The following is a 19277-nucleotide window of genomic DNA, read 5'->3' as shown; positions in this document are numbered from 1 at the left end:
TAATTTTGTATGTGCATTTTTTCTGTAGCCCAATTCTAGATTTCAATCACACCCATTCTTGGGCCTTTTGGCCTCTTTAATCTGGCCTGGCACCTGGGGGCTTCTCTGACGTGAATATCTCTCAGGAGTCTATGTAGGGTCCTTGTGGTGGGGATGAGCTCAGTCTTTGGCATGAAACAGGCGGTTGTGTCCTCCCCATACCTCATCACGGGCTTGTGACATCTGTCTATCTTCCTCTAGTGGCGCACACTCTGACTACCATGTTTAAGTGGCATCCAAGCCGTCACTGGTGGCTTTCTGAAGACCTTTCTCCAAACTCAAACACCAGCTATAATTTACTTCTGTGAAGTGTGTGTGTGTGTGTGTGTGTGTGTGTGTGTGTGTGTGTATTTATAGTAAGAATGCATTGACCAGGCGGTGGTGATGCACGCCTTTAATCCCAGCACTCGGGAGGCAGAGGCAGGCGGATCATTGTGAGTTTGAGGCCAGCCTGGTCTACAAAGTGAGTCCAGTACAGTCAAGGCTACACAGAGAAACTCTGTTTCAAAAACAAAAAACAAAAAACAAACAAACAGAAAAAAAAAAAAAAAAAAAAAAAAAGGGCTGGAGAGATGGCTCACAGGTTAAGGGCACGGACTGCTCCTCCAGAGGTCCTGAGTTCAATTCCCAGCAACCACAAGGTGGCTCAAATACCATCTATATAATGTGATCTGATGCCTTCTTCTGGCCTGCAGGTGTACATGCAGGCAGAGCACTGTATACATGATAATAAATAAGTAATAAGTCTTTAAAAAAAAAAAAAGGAATGCATTGCTGAGCACTTTTTCTTCTGTATTAAAATGGGGAGAAGCGGGGGTGGGGGTGCTGGTGAGCGGTGGTACCCTGGGCCCAGGAGGCGGAACTTAAGACTTGGAGTACTGTCTGGCGGCGGCGGCGCTGAACGGGGTGGACCGGCGCTCTCTGCAGCGTTCGGCTCGGCTGGGGCGGGAAGTGCTGGAGCGTGCCAAGAGGAGGGCAGTGGACTAGCAATCTCCAGAGCGATCCAGAGGCAGCGTGGGGGTCCTTTACCCCCAGGATCCTTACCAGGAACGATGGTGTGGCCCGGATCCCCAGCGCCTCCTAGAGGAGAGAGAAGAGAAGCGCCCAACCCTTACTGCTTCCTTCAGAACAATGGCTGAATTCATGGACTATACTTCAAGTCAGTGTGGGAAATACTACTCATCTACGCCAGAGGAAGGAGGGGCGACCCATGTCTACCGTTATCACAGAAGGAAGCCTCTAAACTTACACGCGTACTCAGACTCAGGCTACGAACAGGAACAAAGAAATTGCAGAGGAGAGACATCTCTTGGTCCAGGAAGCATCTACCAAACATCAGAGCGTTCTCAAGAGGCATCCTGGCCTCCTGAGAACATCTCTAAGGACCTGTACATAGAAGTGTACCCAGGGACCTATTCTGTCACCATGGGCTCAAACACCTTAACCAAGAAGACTCACGTTGGTTGCAGTTGACTTGGGGCAAAGTGTGGACTTGGTCTTCCCCATGTGATGTTGACTATTTTTTAAGTAGCAAGAAGAATAAAACCACCTTATAATGTCTTAATAATGATACATTGATCCTAGTTTTAATGAACTGGAGTCTATCTCTTTCAAGTTCATTTTAACTTGAAATTGTAGAAGTTCCCATCCTTGTGTGCCTGAAAAAAAAAAAATAATAATGTAACGGTGCTGCCTGAACAGCTTCTATTACTGGCTTTCCAAATAAGTATTAATTGTGATAATAAAGGGAGAGATTTGAGGGGAGAAATGTTATTGTTTTTGTTTTCTTTTTTCGAGTCTGGGTTTCTCTGTGTAGCCTTGGCTGTCCTGGACTCACTTTGTAGACCAGACTGGCCTTGAACTCACAGCAATTCACCTGCCTCCGCCTCCCGAGTGTTGGGATTAAAGGCGTGCACCACCACGCCCAGTTCAAATGTCCCCTTTTCTATGGCTTCCCAGTATTCGGTTCATGAGAGAGGCGTCACACCATTGAGATGATGTGTCCACTGTAGTGTTGGGTCTGGGGACCTGGATCAGTGTGATTGGAAGGAAGGCTTCCACGAGTAAGCCAGCGACCACTGTTTGCTTCTGTTTCTTTCTTGGTGTGGTGCTCCTGTCACTCTAGATGCAGCTACTTAGTTGTCTTTCTGGGACCAGTTGGACTGGGCTTAGTGTGGTCTTGCTGATCCAGAATGGAGACTCGATTAGGAGGCTCTGGTTTGTGTTTTCCTTATACAAAAGGTGAATATTTTCTCTACATTTGGAGCAACTTGTATTTCCTGTTTTGTTTGAATAAAAAAATATTGGTTCTTATATTCTTCCTGTTTTTCTCATAGATCGTGAATATTTCGGAACTTATAATAGTTATAGTTAAAGGAATTAGACTTTTACCTGTGATAACATTTACAATTTTTCTTTTTGTTTGTCTTCTTTTTGTTTTATTGATGGTGAGGGTTTTTTTCCTATACAAAATTGTTTTAGTTTTGTGTGATGAATTTAGTGATAGCGTGCTGGTAGATGTTTAACAACTGGTTCTCTGAAAAGGAAAAGAATTCCATGGTGACCTCTGTGGCCTTTCCCACCATTTCCTGAGTCTCTGGACCTATGCTGGGAGGAGCCAGCTCCAACATGTTTGCTAGGGTAGGGGTGAGTGCTGACTCTTATCTCACTCCAGGCTAAGGTTGGTAACTGTGAACATATTCTACCTGAGGTGGTTGTGATTTTGTTTGTTTAAATCTTTGAACCATCTGCTATCAGGTGTTGGTAGAGACCAGTCCCATTCTGTCGTTTCTGCTTCAGAGTGCTAACTAGCTGATAACAAGTGAGCTGAGAGCAAGCCATCTTTTCCAGAGTGTGGGTACTGCTTTGTGCCACATATTACACTGCTGCAGGCAAGTTCTGATCAATTTATAGACCCTAACCCATCTGTAAGAAATATTAAATATGAACCTTTTCTACCAAATACTATGCAAGGAGTTTTTAAAAAATTTACCCTCCCTACCATGGGTAAGACTGTCTTGTAAATGTTTTAATTCCCCCACATAGTTTGTTTACACAAAGGCCTCCAGCTGCATCCCAGGGATTTGATGACCTGGAGCAGCAACAGTTCCCCATGGCCCATCGTTTTCTGTGCACCAATTCTTTTCAAATCAGCCAAAGGAAAAAAGACACAGTCAGTGTCTGAATTAGAATAAAAACCAAATATCTGTGTGTTTCCTCTTCTGAACACACCTTCTTGATCAAGAGTAAAGTTTTACCTGTCTAGACATCTTCTGTTGGAGTGGTGGTCTCTTCCTTTGTGACCCTAAACCACTGCCCACCCCTCCCTCCCTCTCTCTCTCTCTCTCTCTCTCTCTCTCTCTCTGTGTGTGTCTTTTCTTCTTGAGACAGGGTTTCCCTCCCTCCCTCCCTCTCTCTCTCTCTCTCTCTCTCTCTCTCTCTCTCTCTCTCTCTCTCTCTCTCTCTCTCTGTGTCTTTTCTTCTTGAGACAGGGTTTCTCTGTGTAGTCCTAGCTGTCCTGGAACTCACTTTGTAGACCAGGCTGGCCAGGCTGGCCTCTGTCTATTTAAAAAGATGTACCAACACGCCTGGCCCCAAACTCATTTCCAACACATCTGTGCTCTTCATGACTTTCCAGCTGGGAATAGTAAGAGTTGAGTTCCTGCTAGCTGAGGTTGACCAGCAGCCTCAGCTCCCCACCCCCCACAAGCCCCACCCCTCACGGAGGAGGAGCTATTATCCAGTATTCACGCCTTCCATCCCTATTGCGAATGACCCATACTACCAGGAGGAAGTGGAGTCTTTTCTGTTATTTGGTCATTTCTGCTGAGTTCACATGCCTGTCCTTTGTAGCCTGTGCAGCCAGGATCTGGGCGGCAGAATCCTAGCTCAGTGGGCTACTCAGCCTTCAGAGAGACCGAAGCGCCCTGAGACCTGTGACAGCACTTCCCCATCGAGCTCCGGAGGTCAGGCAACACAGATGAGAATGCGGGATGCCCCCAGCGCTTCCTGTTTTTTGGCTTGGGGCCAGAAGTTTTCTAACTCTCTGGGTTCTGGCACACTCCCAACATCTCTGTGTATCTTAAGGGGCTGACTGTAATTATTAGAGCTTCTAGGAAGAAGCCTAGTGCCTTTTAGGAACAGGTCCTGCCCCAGCAGAGAGTTCTCAGTTCTTTGTCTAGTTGCCCTGCTCCCAAGGACCATAGCCCTTGGCTATAGCACCAGAGTAAATTTGTCAGGGTTAGGGCCCTCCCACTCCCAATGGGGGCATTTTTTGGCCCTAAAGCCATCTCCCCAGAGCCTCATCTCACCGTCCTCCACCTAAGAGGCTACAGACATCCAAGTGTGAGTAGGGGGAGGGACAGGGAAAGGATCAGGTCAAATCCTGCAGTGTTGACCTCAAGGGGACTATGGGGGATGGAGAGTCGGGGGAAATCTGGCCAGAGAACTCCGCCAGGTCTGGGAGGGAGGCTATCACTTGAGGGCGGGGCGGGGGGGGGGCAGGGGGGGCGGTGAGGTAATTTCCGTGCTCTGTCGTCAGAGGTCTGAGTCGCCCCAGGGGCAGAATCGAAAGTGATCGCTGCTCTAAGTCGATGCTGGTGCACTGGGTAAGCATAGGGTGGTGGCTGGGAGCTGGAGGGGCCACCTACAGAGGTGTGAGGACCACCCCCGTGCCTGCAAATGGGCAGACTCTAGCAGCGGACAACCCCATGATCCCCTCCTCCGGCTCCTCTAGCTGCCAGGGATGGGGTTCCAGCTCTCCACAGGAGTGCGATGGGGACTACAGGCTTTACCTGTTGCGCATTCCTTCCTTTTACCTCAACTTTTCCCTTGAAGTTCTCTTTAGAGTGCTAGGGTATAGGTCAGTAGTAGAGTTTGCGCCTGGAGTGTGTGCCTGGAGTGTGTAAAAAGCCTCTCTCTCCTCAAGAGAGAGAGAGAGAGAAACGGAGAGAAAGGGAGAGAGAGAGAGAGAGAGAGAGAGAGAGAGAGAGAGAGAGAGAGAGGAGAGAGAGAGAGAGAGAGGGCGAGGGAGGAGGAGAGAGGAGAGGAGGGAGGGAGAGAGAGAGAGAGAGAGAGAGAGAGAGAGAGAAGAGCCCCCTTAGATCTGACCTAGGTGTTTGCAGGGACTCTCCCATCCCTGCTGGGTGGTACTAGCTCTGGGCATTACCTCTTCTCCCGGCATCACTGTGGGAGTTCTGATGAGGATTGTCCAACTTGGGTAGAGTAGGGCTCCAGCAAGGCTGTGCCCTCCCCTCCTGAGGCTCCTGTTGCCAAGTCCAAGTGGACTACAGTAGTCCCCGGAGCCAACTAGCAGCTCTTAAGAAAGGGGGTACTCTCTTTAGATCGCCAGGAGACATGAAATGAGGGGTAAAGGAGCCCCAAAAGATGGAGAATTCTGTGGCTTTCCAACTCCCTTCTTTCTATTGGCTGCCACTTGGGTTCCTCCTGGGCAGGACTTAGAGATCTTTCGGGATGAAAGGTTGAGTTGGAGTTCAGGTGGAACAAGCCAAAGCTGGGCAGAGGTCTCTGTCCTGCACCTGGCACAGGCTATGTAGGCCCTTCCTGACCCTGGGCTGACTTGCCTCTCTTGCTCTAGCATTTCTCCGGGGGCTAACAGTTTCAGTAGACCAGCCGCCCAGAAGCCTTGCCCACAACCCTGAAGAACTTGGGCTTCATCAGGGATGGCATCCTTGGGGTCTGCCAGCACATCAGCCATCCAAGGTCCACCCTTGGCTGGACTCTATGCCCAGGTAGACCTTCACCTGGGCTGCTCTCGCTGTACTCAGTGCCTCAATGAGAGCACCTACCTTCTGCTTGAAGTGGAGCACAACTGCCCCAGAGAAATCTTGCTGGTCCGCTACAAGGAAGCCGCCAAGGGCAAGATCTGGCGCAAGGTAGGCCGCCGGCCCAGCTTCCCAAGGCCTATGCGCTATGAAGTCTGCTACTACTATAGCCCAGGGTCCGGCTGTAGGCACCACAAGAACAGATGCACCTTTGCCAGAAGCTCTGAGGAAGCACTGGTCTGGACATTTGAACGCAAGTACAACGTTTCTCGGCTGACACTGAAAGCCGCTGTGCAGGGCACCAGAGTCCCAGATCAGCCGCCAACCCCAGCTGACACCATCAGAGCAGAGTTTGGTGGCCACTTCCAACTGCTTTGTGCCTTCTGCTTCAAGGGCCGTCCCCCGTGCCTCCGTCCCGTAGATCCTAGGGGTCGTTGCCCTAAGCACCAAATCTGCTCCACAGTCCTCATCCACGTTATAGATGAGGGCCGAAAGCGACAGTTTGTGGAGGTGCGGCCACAGCCAAGAAGAAACCGCCCTTTAAACTATTGCATGTTTGTGGGCCGTGGGACACCGTGCCGCCATGGGGCCTCACGCTGTGAGTACGCACATAGTGCTGTGGAGATGGCTGTGTGGAAGGCTGAGCAGTTGGATGGGCTTCAGAGAGCAGATCTGCTCATATGTCCTCCTTTCCTTGGAGAGGACGCATGCAAAGCCAGCCGTGATCAGCCTCCTGTGGTCCAGCTGTACTGCTATGCCTGCCTGGTCACCTGTAGTTCTCAAGAGGCGTTTGAGAACCACTGCTCCTCCCTGGAGCATGCACAGATGGTGGCTTTTGACCAAGCTGTGCCCTGGAAGCACCGTGCCCCACCAATGGGGCTCTCCAAGTTTGAGCTCTGCCCTAGGTAAGGAGAGCTGTGTGGAAGCCCAGGGTAGGAAGAGAACCTCCACCCCAGGTCAGCACCAGGGATTGTGAGGCCCACCAGGCCTGAGAGCTGCCTTAGCATTTGTTGTGCCCTCTGTATGTCAGGCTAGTGTTGCAATGGCCTCTGGAGAAGGTTCCTTGTTCCAGCCCTGTCCTGGGTATTCAGGGTATAGAGCAAACCAAAATCCTATACCTGCCTGGCGTAGAATCCATTCCTGCTCCCCATACAGGCCAGAGTTGGGCTGAGACGGTTAGGTCCTGAGGCCGTACCTCCATGGGGGTCCTGCTGACCTCTTTATCTCTCCAGGCCTGAGCTCTGTGAGTATGGAGACATTTGCATCAAGGCACACTCAGAACAGGAGTTGCAGGAGTGGGTTCACCGGGCACAGGGCATGGAGCTACGAGAACAGGCGGCCTGGCAGGATGGGCTGGTATCTTACCAGGCACGGCTGCTAGCCGAGTACCAGCGCAGCAGCAGAGAGGTGTTGGTGGTAAGTGGGGGACTGTGAGTGGGTGAGGGTGGGTCGGCCAGGGCTGCCGTGCTGAAAGCTGGGCTTCTCTATGCAGATGGCTGAGGCTATCGATGGAGTATCTGTCACTTGCCACCAGCCGCTGGTGCATCGGGCCCAGGAGAAGAAGACCCAGCACAACTGGATGTTCACCATCCACTCTGAGGTGAAGGTTCAATAGTCCTGAGGTCTCGGATCTTTTGGGTACCCAAGCCTTGGGTGGAGGGTTTCCCAGGGTGTTAAGCATATAGAAAGCATGTGATTTGGAGCTGGTGTTGGCCAGTGGCTCCACTTCTGTATCCATGTGACCTAGGACAAACCTCATGGTCTCCCTGTCTCAGGTTCCTCTGCAATGATAGGTGACAATGATGCTCTCATGGTGTGGGGCCAGAGAGGTGGTTCAGAGGTTAAGAGCACTATCTGCTCTTCCAGAGGTCCTGAGTTCAATTCCCAGCAACCACCTGGTGGCTCAATACCATCTATAATGGGATCTGGTGCCCTTTTCTGGCATGCAGCTGTCCATGCAGACACAGCACTCATATACATAAAAATAAATAAATATTTTTTTAAAAAACCACACACACAACCCAAATGTGCCAGTGTCTGCCACCTGTCCAGTGAACGTGACATATAATTACAAGCCCCTGAAAATCCAAACTGCTCATCTTTATTTTTCTTCCCCCGTCTGCTGGGCTTTAGGCAAGGTCCGTGAGCAGGGGTGAAAACCAGAGCAGACGTATCAATCTGAGGGTCCCACACTCAGAAAGTGGCAAGAAGCTGCCTTTCTCAGGACGGTGGGAAGGGTCAGGGTTGATGGAGTCACCGTGGGCCTGTTTCACACTCCATGGCCTGTCTCCTTCTCCAGGACCCCTTGCTACACGTGGCCTTACTCAAGCAAGAGCCTGGAGCAGCCTTCTCACTGGTGGCCCACAATCTCCCACCAGACCAGCTGTATGCACAGGGGAAGCACTTCTGTGTGCCCAGCTCCCCAGCCCAATTCCAGGTAGGGGTCCATGTGCAAGCTGCCTCCTTTGGCAGCTTTGAGCAGTGGGTGGTCTTTGACTTTGGTCGCAGGCCAGTGCTGCTCCAGAAACTGAAACTGCAGCTAGGCCAGGCACGCAGCCTAGGGCTCAGTGGGAAGCCAGCACCCAGCCACCCCCAGGAGCTGGAATGCTGGCACACAGGCAACCGCCATGTGGTACGCGAGGTAGACTGGACACCCGAGCAGGAAGCCCTGATGGCCAAGTACAAGTCACCATCCCTGGCTCTGCAAGTCAGTGGTCAGGTCTGGGGCCCCATCTCTCGGTGGAACTACCGGCAGAGAATGCACAGATTTCTCTATGAGGAAGAAGCAGCTCAGCAGCAGCTAGTAGCCAAGTAAGTGGGGGCCATGGGCTAGCGGGAGTGGCCAAAGTCTGGACTCAGAGATGGGCCTTTGACTATGGCATAGAAAGCTGACCTATAACTTTCTACCAGGCTGGCCACGAAGGGCCAGGTCTCCCTGAAGACGGCCCTGCAGACACCAGCCCTTGGCATGCTCTTCGCACCACCAGGAGCCCTCTATGCCGAGGTTCCCTTCCCCTCCTCTCTGTTGCCAGACACTGACCAGGGCTTCCTGCTGAGCCGAGCAGTCAGCACAGCCCTTGTGGCTCCTGCGCCTGCGCCCGACAATACAGTATACCAAGTGCGGCTGGAGACGCTGGCCAGCTCAGAGCATGCACTGTGGCTGCTGTTACCGGCACGATGCTGTGTGGCTTTGGGGCTGCAGCCACAAGACAGGCCCGTCTTGGAGGTGCAGTTCCAGATTGACCCCCTGACCTTCCGGTTCTGGCATCAGGCAGTGGATGCACTGCCTGAGGAGCGGCTGGTGGTGCCTGACCTACCCACCTGCTCCCTGCCCCACCCGTGGCCCACCCCACCCTCATTTCGTGGCAACCACAAACAGAAGTTGGCTGTGGGGCTCATTGCAGGCAGAAGAGATGAGGGCACAAAGCCCATTCCACCACTGCTCATCTATGGGCCCTTTGGCACTGGCAAGACCTACACGCTGGCCATGGCCGCCCTTGAGGTTGTCCAGCAGCCCCACACAAAGGTGCTTATCTGCACACACACCAACAGGTGAGCCCAGAGCTGCTTCCAGGTTGCTCACTACCACCCTGCCTCCCAGGGCATCCAGCTCTCGGATTCTTAGGAAGATGCTGCTGGTGGCAGCTTGCATTTTTCAAATGTACCTGAGGTGCCCTGGATAAGTAGATGTATTGTATGGGTCAGGAGATATGGTGCCTTTCCACAAACCCCTGGACCGAGGATGGGGTTGTAGTGGTGATGTGTTTTGGCCTAACCCCATGTTTCCTGGGAAGGGCTCTTTATTATTATTTTTCTCTGAAAATTTTGTTTATTTGTTTTTTTGTTTGTTTTTCAAGATCGGGTTTCTCTATGCGTAGCCCTGGCTGTCCTGAAATCTCTCTGTAGACCAGGCTGGCCTCAAATGCACAGAGATCCACCTGCCTCTGCTTCCTAAGGACTAGGAGTAAAGGCGTGTGCCACAACTGCCTGGTTTTTTTTTTTTTTAAACTGGAAATAGGCTATTCAACAAAGAAGTTTCTCTTTGACTAATGTGTGTGGTTTTTTTTTTTTTTTTTTTTTTTTTTTTTTTTTTTAATTTTATTTTACTACAGATTGCTACAGGCACAGAGTTAGTTCTCCTTTGGCCCAGAGCCCAGGACCATGGCTGTGAGCCTGAGCCAATTTCTAGGCTGACCTGGAGATCCAAGTGGCAAGGCTACCGCTCGCCTGGAAGATCCTAGGCAGCACTTCCTTGGCCTCTGAGCTCTCAGGCTCTGCTCCTAAGGGTCAGGCAGCTTGCAGCACCCAGGAGCTGTATTCAGGATCAGTGACAGCCCCCATCCCCCATGGGTGGTCTCAGGCCACAGCTCTCTCTCCTCTTGGCCTGAACTCAGAGACCATCCTTCTCTAAGCTATGCCCACCACGCAGGCGGTCCTGGTCTTGCCCACTTATGTTCTTCTGACCTTCCCTGCGTCTTTTTTTTTTTTTTTTTTTTTTTTTGTCCCCTTTGAGGAAATTTGAGTCCCTGGGCAAGACCTCTGTGTCTGCCTTATGAGTGTTCCTGGAATCCAGGCAAAGCTGGACACACGTTTCAGCCAACAGCCTGAGTCCTAAAGCCTCACCCTTCCTACAGTGCTGCAGACATCTATATCCGGGAGTACTTCCACAGCTATGTCAACTGTGGCCACCCAGAGGCAGCTCCACTCAGGGTGATGTACACAGATCGCCCTCCGAGACAGACTGATTCAACCACGCTGCAGTACTGCTGCCTCTCCGAGGACCGCCAGGCCTTTCGCCCGCCCACAGGAGCAGAGCTGGTACATCACCGTTTGGTGGTCACCACCACTTCCCAGGCTCGTGAGCTGCAGGTGCCAGCTGGCTTCTTCTCCCACATTTTCATTGATGAGGCAGCCCAAATGCTGGAATGCGAGGCCCTCATCCCACTGGCCTACGCCTTGTCATTAACCCGTGTAGTGCTGGCGGGGGACCACATGCAGGTCACCCCGAGGCTCTTCAGTGTGCCCAGGACCAAGGCAGCCGAGCACACGCTGCTCTACCGCCTCTTCCTGTACTACCAGCGGGAGGTACACAAGATCGCTCAGCAGAGCCGCGTCATCTTCCATGAGAACTACCGCTCAACTGCAGCCATCATCAACTTCGTTTCCCACCATTTCTATGTAGCCAAGGGAAACCCCATCCAGGCCAGCGGCAAAGTCCCAGGTCACCCCCAAAACTACCCTCTCATGTTCTGCCATGTGGCAGGCAGCCCTGAGCAGGACATGTCCATGACATCCTGGCTTAACTCAGCTGAGGTCACCCAGGTAGTGGAGAAGGTGCAGGAGATTTACAACACCTGGCCTCACTGCTGGGGACCCCGGGAACAGAGACACATCTGTGCTGTCTCTCATGGTGCCCAGGTGAGCTGTCTCCTCTGATTTCCCACAGCTTTACTTTCTTTACCTGAGAAGGCAGCTTTGTTCCTTTTCCAGGCAGATCCATATGACCATGCTAGGGTGCGGGTGCATAGGGATTGGCGGAAGGGCCTGCTCCTTACTGGGTGACAGGCCCCTAGAACCCTGGACTTGTCCACAGGTCAGTGCGTTGAGGCAAGAGCTAAGAAGGAAGAACCTCGGTGAGGTGTCTGTGGGCAGCTTTGAGATCCTGCCAGGTAGGTGACAGACCCGAGGCTGGCCTGACAGGAAGGCAGCTTCCAGCCCATTCCTCAGGCACCAGTATGTAGGGTGGGACTGAGGCAGCCAGTCTGCTGGTCCTACCTGGCCATCTGACCCATGTCTCCCTCAGGGCGTGAGTTCCGGGTGGTGGTGTTGAGCTCGGTTCACAACTGCAATAGTCTGCTTAGCCCCGGGGCACCAAAATCAGAATTCTTCACTGACCCCCGTGTGCTGAACACAGTCATGACCCGTGCCCAGTCCCAGCTGGTGGCTGTGGGAGATGCTGTGGCTCTCTGTTCCTCTGGAGCCTGCAGAAAGCTCTGGAAAAGCTTCATCCGTGAGTGCATAGAGCATCACAGCATCTTCCCTGAGGACCTGTCACTGGGGCAGATCGAGCAGGGTGTGGCACAGAGACAGCACTGGGCCTCTTTGACACTCAGGACTGGGGACCCAGGTGCAGAGCACAAAGTTATGGCACAGGACCGGCAAAGTCCCATAGCTGAAGGGACCACGGTCACAGTGAAGACAGAGACTGGAGCAAGGGCAGCAGCCACAGTACAGATGCAGGCAGTGGCAGCAGGGGACACAGCAAGAGGAGACTCAGCCACTGGACATGCAGCGGCAAAAGTGCCCGCCCTGGAAGGTGGGGCGTCCGAGGAACCGGAGGATTCCGAATCAGACTTCTGGCCCTCTGACTGGGCACTCAATGCCGACGACGCCATCCTGAAGGAACTTCTCGACGAGAGCCGGCAAGTGACTGTCACTGTCAGGGAGGATGGACTTCTGGACACCATGGTTTGGCCTGCATCACCACAGCAGGCCCGACAGTACACAAACCTACCCTCGGCTGTGCTGCGGAAGTTCCTGCGCTCAGACCCCAAGCAATACCGCCGTTGCAGCTTCCTGCCCGAGACTTTTGAGAGAGCATTGGCCACTCCACTGGATGATGCGGCCTCTAGCCCAATCCAGGTCAGAGGTCGTCTGAACTGTGGGATGGCCTTCACAGGGGATGAGGTGCTAGTACAGGTCCTGGGCCCAGCAGCTGATGACAGGGGCATTCCAGGAAGCCTGCAGGGTCGTGTGATGGGTGTGCTAAAGAGGAGGAGGAGTGAACTGGCCTTTGTGTGTCGGATGGACGAGTGGGACCCCCGCATCATGATTCCCATCAATGGCTCTGTGACCAAGATTTTTGTGGCAGGGATGGAGTCACAGCAAGTTCCCATCCACCGCCTCGTTCAAGGCCAGGTACAGCTTGTGAGGCTTGAGAGTCTCGTGCCCGAGGACCGGAGCACTCGGCTTTTCTGGGTCCGTATTGTTCTTTGGCGGGAACGCTTCTACTACCCACTGGGCATTGTCCTGGAGGTGCTGCCCAAGGCTGTCACCTGGGAGCAGGGCCTTCATATCCTTGACCTAGAGCATGGCCTGAGGGCCCACAGGCCAGACCCAGCCTCTGTTTCCAAGGCTTTGCAGAGATACCACTCAGAGCTAAACACGGTCCCTGTTCACCGAGAGGACTATCGCTACATCTTGACCTTCACTGTGGACCCCCAAGGTGCCTGCAACCTTGATGATGCTCTTAGCGTCCGGGACCTAGGCCTGGTGTGTGAGGTGGCTGTGCATATCGCTGACGTGGCCAGCGTGGTGCCCAAGGATGGTGCACTGGACGTAGAAGCCCGCCAGCAGGGCACTGTGTTTTATGCCCCGAATAGGGAGCCAGTACTTATGCTGCCAGCCAGCTTGTGCCAGGATGCCCTCAGCCTTCTGCCAGGTCAAGATCGCCTCACCATTTCTCTCTTCCTCACCATGGAGAAAAGCAGTGGGCAGATCAAGAGTTTACGATTCGCACCCTCCATAATCCGCTCTGACCGCCAGCTGTCCTATGAGGAAGCCGAGGAACTGATTAAGGGGCACCCTGGGGCTGGCCTGGAGCTGCCAGCCCACCTGGACTCTGTGGAGGCATGTGTCGTGGCTGCCTGCTACTTCTCCTGGATGCTGCGTCGTCAGCGCCTGCCAGACACCTGCTACTATGAGCCTCCAGACGAGGACAGCGTGCTGGGCTTCCGCACAGCCCATATCATGGTCCAAGAGTACATGATCCAGTTTAACAGCCGTGTGGCAGAATTTCTTGTGGACAGTAAGCACACACAGACACTCACGCCACTAAGATGGCAACCCACACCCAGTAGGCACCAGCTTGACAGTGTTTTCAAGAAGCACAGAGAGCTGGTGCCCCTGTCACTGCACCTGTGCCACCACTTGACCACCCACTACACCCCCAGCAAGCAGCTGTGTCTCCTGACTTCCCTCTGGAAACAGGTGCAGCTTGCAGCTGATACTCAGGACTACAGCCAGATGGTGGACCTTATTGCTGCCGAGGACATGCACCCTTCGCTGGCTCCCGCTTGCCTGGACTTCCGAAAGGCTCTAGGCCGCTCTGTTTTTGGCCGCTCCAGCCGGGGTGACCAGCAACCTGCTGGCCACTACTCACTGCAGGTGGATTGGTACACGTGGGCCAGCTCGCCCATCCGTAGGTATCTAGATGTGGTGCTGCAGCGGCTAATCCTGCTGGCTCTGGGCCACAGGGGCTGTACCTATTCTACCAGGGACATTGATGGTCTCTGCCAGGACTTTAGTCGCCAGCATGCTTGCGCCCAGAGCTACCAACGACGGGCCTACAGCCTGCACCTGGCCATTCAGGTGAGGGCCCAGTCTCGGAGCCAGCTGGGCTTTGTGGTAGATGCTGAGATGGGTGCCCGCTGCTTCAAGGTGCTTTTCCCGGTAAACCGAGAGACTCTGCCTGACCCCTGCCCCATCCACTACCACTCCCTGCAGTTGGCTGAGCACCCCCAGGAGCTAGCGAGCCAGACAGGCCTGCGGCTTGTATGGCGCCGCCGCATCTATTCAGTGCAGGTGTCCAAACCACCTTTACCACCGCTGGGCACGAATTTTGATCCATACACCCAGACTATAGATGCAGCCCTGTGGATGAGGCTGCTGTCGCTGGTGAGGGAGCAGCGCTGGCCTGAGGCAGCTGCCCTCATCCAGGAACAAGACAAGAAGCTTCCTGGCCGAAGGGAGCCAGTATGGGTACGCAAGAGCCGCTGTGGACACTTTACAGAGGTGACCTGTGAGCTGGGCTGTGGAGATGCTCTGCAGCTGCAGCTTGGTGCCAGCCTGCAGCGGGGCTTCCTGACACCAACCGTGCAGCTGTGGACTGTGGCACCTGGCTTCAGCCTCTGCCTGGAGCACATGGAACGGCCAGGCGACTGCTTTTCAGGCCATGTGCACCAGGCTCTCCAGGACCAGTACTGCCAAGTAAGCGAGTACTCAGGTGTGTGGGAGCCGCTCTGTGCCCTGGAGTCCCTCACCAGCGCTGTGACAGACAATGACTCCATCATGCTGCAGAACGTGCACATTTCTTGGGACACGTCACGCGGGCAACTGCAGGGCTCTTTCCATCTGGAAGCCGCTTTTCTCCAGAAGAACTGCATCAACATCCACTTTGGCTATTGTTACTTCTGCATTCGGCTGGAGGGCCTCCCTCTGCCCCTAGCTAGCTCACTCCCTAGACCTAGCCGCCTTGGCCCCTTCCTGAGCATGGACCCTGATACTTACACCTGGGTGGCTCATGGGCTGTCTGGTGACTGGGATAATGGACTGGCTGTTGACTATGACCAGGAGAACACGGATGATCGAGAGGAGGGTCCCAAGCAGGTACACTTCTTCATCCACCACATGGCCATGGAGAAGGTTCCAGAAGAGGTGCTGAGACCTAGTGCTCGGTTCACCGTGGAAGTGCTATCTAAGCAGCTTCCTGACCTGTGAGTGGCATCTATCACCTGAGCCCAGAGAGAAAGTCCCTGGGTTCCTCTTTCCTGGGAGGACATGGCCCTCTCCCTAAGAAAATCCCATTCACTTTCCGGTGTCCCTCCTCACCCCCAGCCGCAAGGAAGAAGCCATACGAAGGCTAGAAAAGGCTTCCCCACTGGTCATCAGCATTGCCTTGGGCCGGCCCATCCCTGAGCCCCATCAAAGGCCCATCCCTGAGCCCTGCCAACGACGGTTTCACCCGCGTTCTTTCTGCAGGGGTAAGTCTGCCTCTTAGCTTCCCCACCTCTCCCCGATTCATGGTGCTTAAATGATCCTTGATCCTTAGCTTCTGCTATGCCCCACCCCCCCCCAGCACCCACCAACATGTTCTTGGCTATGCCCCACCCCCCCCAGCACCCACCAACATGTTCTTGGCTATGCCCCACCCCCCCCAGCACCCACCAACATGTTCTTGGCTATGCCCCACCCCCCCAGCACCCACCAACATGTTCTTGGCTATGCCCCACCCCCCAGCACCCACCAACATGTTCTTGGCTATGCCCCACCCCCCCCAGCACCCACCAACATGTTCTTGGCTATGCCCCACCCCCCCCAGCACCCACCAACATGTTCTTGGCTATGCCCCACCCCCCCCAGCACCCACCAACATGTTCTTGGCTATGCCCCACCCCCCCCAGCACCCACCAACATGTTCTTGGCTATGCCCCACCCCCCCAGCACCACCAACATGTTCTTGGCTATGCCCCACCCCCCCAGCACCCACCAACATGTTCTTGGCTATGCCCCACCCCCCCAGCACCCACCAACATGTTCTTGGCTATGCCCCACCCCCCCCAGCACCCACCAACATGTTCTTGGCTATGCCCCACCCCCACCCTAGCACCCACCAACATGTTCTTGGAGCGGCAGAACTACAACATCCCCGGCGGACGTCATAAGCTGAACCCTAGCCAGAACAGAGCGGTCAGGAGTGCTCTGGAGAAGCAGTTCACCGTCATCCAGGGCCCGCCAGGTGGGCTCATTTGCAAGAGCCAGGGGCTGCTCTGGGCAGGTAGGTGTGACCACAGGAACTCACACTGTCCTCTGTCCACAGGCACAGGGAAGACCATTGTGGGCCTCCACATTGTATACTGGTTCCACAGGTCAAACCAGGGGCAGATGCCAAGTGGCAGCAGCCATAGTGAAGGGGAGCAGATTGGGGGCCCGTGTGTCTTATATTGTGGCCCCTCCAACAAGTCGGTGGACGTCCTGGGAGGTGAGTAGGGATGAGGTGTGGGATTGCCAGAAGGCGATGGGCATTGAGGTACAGTCTCTCACATCTCCACCTACCCTAGGACTGCTCCTCAGTTGGAAGTCAGAGTTGAGGCCCCTGCGTGTATACGGGGAGCAGGCAGAGGCCACTGAGTTCCCTCTGCCAGGGGTGAGCAACAGGAGTCTATTTGGTAAGCCCTTTCAAGAAGGAAGGCCAAATCAGAGCCTCAGGTATGACCCGTTTGTCTGTGCAGGGATTGAGGCAAAGGGACCTCCACTGGGCAAGGTTTCACCAAGGTTCTGCCTTCCAGGAGCATCACCCTTCACCACCGGATCCGCCAGCCCCCCAACCCACATGCAGCAGAGATCAGAAAATTTGATGCCGAGCTTCGGGAGGGGAAAATACTCTCAAGGGAGGAGCTCATCGTGTAAGTGGTGGTCTCGGAGGCAGGGCTGCCCATTGGCAGGTTCCCTGGATGACATGAAGTACCTCACACAGGTACAGGAGAGTCTTGGGGAAGGCACGCAGATATGAGCTCATCCGGCACTCGGTCATCTTGTGCACATGCTCCTGTGCAGCCTCAGGGAGCCTGAAAACACTGAATGTCCAACAGATCCTTATCGACGAGGCAGGCATGGCCACTGAGCCAGAGACCCTTATTCCCTTGGTGTACTTCTCAAAGGCTAAGAAGGTGAGGTTTGGGGCTGGAGAGACGACGTGCTCAGAGGTTAAGAGCACTGTCTGCTCTTCCAGAGGTCCTGAGTTCAATTCCCAGCAACCATATGGTGGCTCACAGCCATCTATAATGAGATCTGGTGCCCTCTTCTGGTGGTCAGGTGTACATGCATGCAAAATGTTGTATGCATAATAAATAAATTAATCTTAAATTAAAAAAAAAAAAAAAAAGGAAAAGAAGAAGAAGGTGAGGTTTATGGGGTCTAGTGTCCCTGCCTGGGTTCCTGGGGGCAGCTTATGCTGGGGTGCTAATTGGTTGAAGATGGCCAAGATGTTGGGATGCTTCGGCTCCAAGGGCGTCAAGGTCATATCTATCTGTACCTCCAGGTGGTTCTGCTTGGCGACCACAAGCAGCTGCGGCCTGTGGTCAAGAATGAACAGCTGCGAAACCTGGGGATGGACCGGTCTCTCTTTGAGAGGTACCACAGGGATGCCCTCATGCTGGACACACAGTACCGTATGCACAAGGACATCTGTTCCTTCCCCTCTATGGAGTTCTATGGGAGAAAGCTGAAGACCTGTCCCAACCTGAGGCGTCCACCCAGCATCCTCGGTCACGCTGGCAAGGAGATCTGCCCTGTCATCTTTGGCTATGTGCAGGGCCATGAGCAGAAGCTGCTGGTGTCCACCGAGGACGGCAATGAGAACTCCAGGGCCAACCCGGAGGAGGTAGCAGAGGTGGTGAGTGTCAGAGCCACTGCCCTTGGTGTCCGGTGGGTCAGGGAAGACTTCTGGGAGGAGGGTGAAGGCCAAGAAAAGCCTCAGTGGGCAGGAATGCTGGGGTCAAGTGAGGCCCCTGTGGACAGGACAGAAGAGGGACTGGGTTTCAGCTCAATCTGCTCTCTTAGGTCCGCATCACCAAGCAGTTGACCCTGGACCGGACAGTGGATCCCAAAGATATTGCCATCCTTACACCCTACAATGCACAAGCTGCTGAAATCATCAAGGGTCTCAGGCAAAGAGGGGTCACCGGAGTCACTGTGACTTCTGTCACCAAAAGCCAGGGTGAGGCTGGCTCTAAGGAGGTCATGTTTGTGTGTGGGGTCAGCAGGGAGTGCAGTGGGCATAGAGCTGCCAATTCATCTACCGTTTCCCTGTCTGCCTCCCAGGGAGCGAGTGGCGCTATGTAATAGTCAGCACAGTCCGAACCTGCCCCAGAAGTGATTTGGACCAGCGACCAACCAAGAGCTGGCTCAAGAAGTTTTTAGGCTTTGTTGTGGACCCCCACCAAGTAAACGTTGCCATCACCCGGGCCCAGGAGGGGCTGTGCCTCATTGGTGAGGTTTTGTGTTTCTGGGGAAGGCTGGGGTGAGGCAGTGCCAAGCATGCTCAGGGTAGAACTAAGAGCCACCTTGACTCTCCCTGCAGGGGACCACGTACTGCTACGCTGCTGCCCGCTCTGGCACCGTCTCCTAGACTTCTGTGAGGCCCAGCACAGCCTTGTACCTGCCGAGAAGGTGCGGGTCCAGAGAAAATCGGCTCTATCTTCCTGAAGAGCTCCCATCTGCCCAGGCCTCGATGTGCCATCAGCTGAGGGAATGTCCCTCATCCTTCTCTGGCAAGGGCCTGGGCATGCAGTGGATTGCCACAGCTCACGCTCACAGCTGAAATCAATCAACCACTTCTGCTATCTTCTTGGGAAAGGCCCTGATATTGGCTGCAGTCTCGAAGTGGTGACAAGTCTTATGGGTGGTGGCCTCTTCCTGTGCCGGAAGCAGGCTTAATAATGATGACCTTCCTGTTTGTGCTTGGACTTGAGTGGAGGGGGAAGAGCTCCCAACTGTGTTGTTTTTTTCCTCGGCATTTGATGACTGGAACACCTCTTAGTGGCCACAGAGGACCCCAGGATATACCTTTGCCTGTTACTGGGGGCCTAAACCGGAAGGAGACTCCTCTGATACTGCACTTTGACACTGAGATCAAGCTATGGTTGCACTGGGCACTGTGTATTCTACTGCCCCATT

The 19277-nt window shown here is 54.0% G+C and overlaps 1 protein-coding gene and 1 pseudogene across 1 annotated transcript; both read left to right on the top strand.

The window, feature by feature from the left end:
* Positions 1 to 910: 910 nt before the first annotated feature.
* Positions 911 to 1549, top strand: LOC127188547 (A-kinase-interacting protein 1-like; annotated as a pseudogene).
* A 2389-nt stretch (positions 1550 to 3938) lies between these two features.
* Helz2 (helicase with zinc finger 2) lies at positions 3939 to 19277 on the top strand. Its single transcript, XM_051144007.1, has 20 exons — positions 3939 to 4383; positions 4580 to 4646; positions 5636 to 6727; positions 7055 to 7238; positions 7315 to 7422; positions 8122 to 8633; positions 8733 to 9374; positions 10457 to 11240; positions 11416 to 11491; positions 11626 to 15316; positions 15438 to 15538; positions 16213 to 16338; positions 16420 to 16581; positions 16661 to 16808; positions 16889 to 17005; positions 17077 to 17269; positions 17641 to 17994; positions 18162 to 18318; positions 18423 to 18590; positions 18682 to 19277. The coding sequence occupies exons 3-20, from the start codon at positions 5721 to 5723 to the stop codon at positions 18804 to 18806; spliced, it is 8655 nt and encodes a 2884-aa protein (XP_050999964.1). The 5' UTR covers positions 3939 to 4383; positions 4580 to 4646; positions 5636 to 5720; the 3' UTR covers positions 18807 to 19277.

The sequence above is a fragment of the Acomys russatus genome, chromosome 4 (assembly GCF_903995435.1).
Source record: "Acomys russatus chromosome 4, mAcoRus1.1, whole genome shotgun sequence".
Lineage (NCBI taxonomy): Eukaryota > Metazoa > Chordata > Mammalia > Rodentia > Muridae > Acomys > Acomys russatus.
This window is presented reverse-complemented; position numbering and strand designations above follow the sequence as displayed.

Bases quoted from the DNA above. Each gene is read 5' to 3' on its own strand.
- Helz2 (XM_051144007.1), top strand. From the start codon at position 5,721: ATGGCATCCTTGGGGTCTGCCAGCACATCAGCCATCCAAGGTCCACCC. The intron at 17,995-18,161 runs GTGAGTGTCAGA...CTGCTCTCTTAG, and splicing joins CGGAGGAGGTAGCAGAGGTG to GTCCGCATCACCAAGCAGTT. The intron at 18,591-18,681 runs GTGAGGTTTTGT...CTCTCCCTGCAG, and splicing joins GGAGGGGCTGTGCCTCATTG to GGGACCACGTACTGCTACGC.